Source organism: Pelobates fuscus, chromosome 5, assembly GCF_036172605.1.
Source record: "Pelobates fuscus isolate aPelFus1 chromosome 5, aPelFus1.pri, whole genome shotgun sequence".
Lineage (NCBI taxonomy): Eukaryota > Metazoa > Chordata > Amphibia > Anura > Pelobatidae > Pelobates > Pelobates fuscus.
In genome coordinates, this window is record NC_086321.1 from 178,950,324 (window position 1) to 178,953,860 (window position 3,537).

The following is a 3,537-nucleotide window of genomic DNA, read 5'->3' on the forward strand; positions in this document are numbered from 1 at the left end:
TTTTTTAATACCCTTCTTTCCCCAGCCCACCCTTCTTCCCCCAGCCCGCAGAGAGCGAACACATGTGCTATGATTTGGTAGAACAATCCAATCAAATGATTCTGAATGAGAAGCATCTGATTGGACCATGAGCTAGCTGGCAGTGGTGACATCAATGGAGGTGTGGAAACCAGCTGAAGGAGGTTCGCTGGTAACTGGATTCCAAGTATATGTGTTCTTTAGTTTAAAGGGGTAACCAATTTAATAATGACCAGTATGACATTTTACACTGTATATTAAGATTTAAGGGTTAGAGTGTCCTTTAAAGTGATGATAGATAGATAGATCTCATTGTACAGCACTACAGAATCTGATGATGCTATATAAATAATAAAATAATAATAATAGATAGATAGAACATTGTTTTTTATCTATGTACAGCTGCCCCTTAACGAGATAGATGGACGCTTTCAGAGCCATACATAATCATTGGAAATGAATGGGATAATTGCGGTATCTATTTATGTTACACGTTAATTGTTCCATCTTTCAATAAACAAGACACAAGATTCATTTAGGCAAAATCGATTGCTTTTATTGCGTTTTTTTTTTGCAAAATTATACAAAACATTGAATAATGACTTCTCTCTTCGAGAGGGTAAATTATATATACATGTTAGAGCAAAACACAGCTAATCTTTTTGTACAGTGACCACCAATCCATTGCACTGCAAGGTCTTGACAGCCTCTCTACAAAGAAAGTGGTTATCCCTTAACAGATTCAGTGTCAATATCCAAAATACTTTCACATGTCTAGCCCTGCACATCATAGGTACATTTTAGAAAGACTTGTCCCTTTTGGCAGAAAAATTATTAAATATTAAAAAACAAAAAACAAAAAAAAAACCATCCGCTAAGTGTTTTATATTGCAGTTGACTAGTGTGTTAGATAAAAGCTCTGTAAAGTTATACAAAGTGCTTACACAAGCTATATTTACACAAGATACACAAGACATAAGGAAACAAATTTAAGATCAAGCTATAATGGGGTTAATTATATACAGAGCATTACATGGGCATCATTCTAAATAAAGTACAATCAACATTTCACTGGTTTTCCTTAGTGATTGCTCTGCTTTAACAACTCAAACCCATAGCTAGTTTTTATGAATTTTCTCTTCTATTAACCAGTTCGATGCCAAATTTACTCTGGTATCAAACATATTGTGTTACTAGTAAACACTGACACAAATTATCAGTTTCCCTCACTCGATCCAACCAGCTCCCTTGCACCAAGAGAGAGAATGAGTAAGATAATGTCTTGGAGTCAGTCAGTATATGAGTGTCTGTTATTTTTTTGCCAAGGCAAACATCCCTTTAAGTGAGGACATCTTACAGGCTCCAGTGTGTAGAGCTCCAGCATTCTTTGAAAGCCATATTCTTCCATTATCGACAGATGCACTTTCGGCAGAGAGAGAGAGAGATTAAGTTCAATTAGTCTTAAAAGTCTTAAGAAGAGTGTTTCCACTCTCCCACCAATCAGCACACCGTCTTTTCTCGATTATACTTTGGTCGCTAAAGAATGCAGTTCAGACTTTTGAGTTTGCGCACTCAGACTTGAGGAGGTGTTACTGATTTGGCCGTGGAGGGTTTTTTGAAGTCCAAAAAAAAAAAAACACTGTGAGCGAAATCGGAGGTCGAAGAAAGCATAGAGGAAGGGATTGAGGCAGCTGTTAATGTAAGCCAGGCAGGTAGCATAGGGATGTAAGCTGACTATGGTGTTTTGCATTGAGCAGGAGAGGTCCAGGAAACCCATCAGGTCTAAAAAGTGGATTGTTTTGAGAACGTGAAAGGGCAACCAACAAATGGCAAACACCACCACCAATGTGATGATGATTTTTAGGAGCCTCTTCTTCTTGTGCTCTTCTTTCTTTAGATTCTGAAAGTGCATGGTCACTTTGCCCCCAATGAAGCAGTAGAAGATGGTCATGAGGAGCAGAGGTAGGAGGAAGCCTGGAACTGTGGTTAGAATGCTGAGCCCTCCAATCCAGAAGTCTTCGTTCTCCTTGCTGGATACACTGCTGAAGTCCAGGTCACAGAGGGTATGGTTGCCAACCACACGTGTATCGCGCAGAATTAAGCTGGGCAGTGCCAGCAGTCCGGAGAGGAGCCAGATAACAGCCAGGGATATCAGCATGGACGAGCGAGAGCGCAGCTTGGCACTTGACAGTGAATGAACAATGGCCAGGTAGCGGTCAAAACTGAGGCAGCTCAGGCAGAAGACGCTGGAAAACATGTTAAGTAGGACGAGGTAGCTGCTGAGCTTGCACAGAGCAGAGCCAAAGGGCCAGTGAAAGCCCAATGCAGTGTAGGTGGCCCACAGAGGCAGGGTCACCACAAATGCCAGGTCAGCCAGGGCAAGGTTGCCTATGTAGGTATCTGCAGACCTCCTTTTGGGCTTTGCCTTCCATACTGTGAATATGACCACTCCATTTCCAGACAGTCCCAGGACAAACACCAGCATGTAGAAAACAGGTAGCAGGGAGTAAGAGAGGTCCCAGTCAGTCTCATCACACATGCTGGACGGATCTGAATCATTTGAGTTGAAATAATCATCATCATAATAATATGGTACTGTAACGTCAGTCACCATGGTTGAAGGTGCAATGCTTGAGCGGGATAGAACACTGTGTGCAGGTCTGGAATAGGAGCTCGAGCTGGGGGAGCCTAGTGATCTGCAGTCTGTCTGATCCGATGTGAGATATACAAGCTGCCTTCTCTGAATTTCTTTAAAAAGTCCCCTGAACTCTCCACCCTCAAAAAGACAAATTAAGACAAAAGACCACCCACTAACATCAATCAGAAGCCAATACAAATTATTGCAGCTCCTCCCCATCTATTCCCTGAGCTGTGATATACCCTCCCTGGGAATAGCCAAACCCCCACCTCACATTTCCACATCTTCATGTACTTCAGCATGCAGCCAGCTGACAGACCATATCATTTTACAGTGAAAACTAATTTTATCTGTGTGTATGTGTCACAAAAAATACATTATTTAATATTTAGTCAGTTTCCCTATTTTGTGGTTATATACAGGTCTGGGAAACTTTAGAAGCCTGTGTCTAGTAGAAAACAGCAGGAGTAGGAATAATAAAACAAACAAAAAAAAAAAAAAAAAAAAAATATATATATATATATACATATATCTCTCTCTTTATATATATACATACAATTGAACTGTGAATGGAAAACGCAACAAAAATAGTCAAGTTGTGTTGAATAATTTCAATTCAGCCTATTTTTTTATTTTGAATTTAATTTGCGACAATTCAGAATTTAGTGACAAAATCCATTTGTATTCTAGCGATCACTATACAGTTTGCTTTGTTCTGAGGGACAGCAAGTTTCTTCATTTATTGGGATACATATAACTCTCCCCTTTTTACATTATCCTCTCCCTCTCACTTATCCTCTCTGGTTTGTCATTTCTTTCACTTATTATTTCCATCTCACATAGTCTCTAATTCTCACAGTCTCACACTGACAACATGTGTC

The 3,537-nt window shown here is 39.9% G+C and overlaps 1 protein-coding gene across 1 annotated transcript; it reads right to left on the reverse strand.

Annotated features, from left to right (window-relative positions):
• Window positions 1-590: 590 nt before the first annotated feature.
• On the reverse strand, window positions 591-2,754 carry APLNR (apelin receptor). The gene has a single exon (XM_063457102.1). It carries the CDS (start codon window positions 2,630-2,632, stop codon window positions 1,541-1,543), a length of 1,092 nt encoding a protein of 363 aa, XP_063313172.1. The 5' UTR covers window positions 2,633-2,754; the 3' UTR covers window positions 591-1,540.
• Between the last annotated feature and the right edge of the window lie 783 nt (window positions 2,755-3,537).

Bases quoted from the DNA above. Each gene is read 5' to 3' on its own strand.
- APLNR (XM_063457102.1), bottom strand. From the start codon at position 2,632: ATGGTGACTGACGTTACAGTACCATATTATTATGATGATGATTATTTC.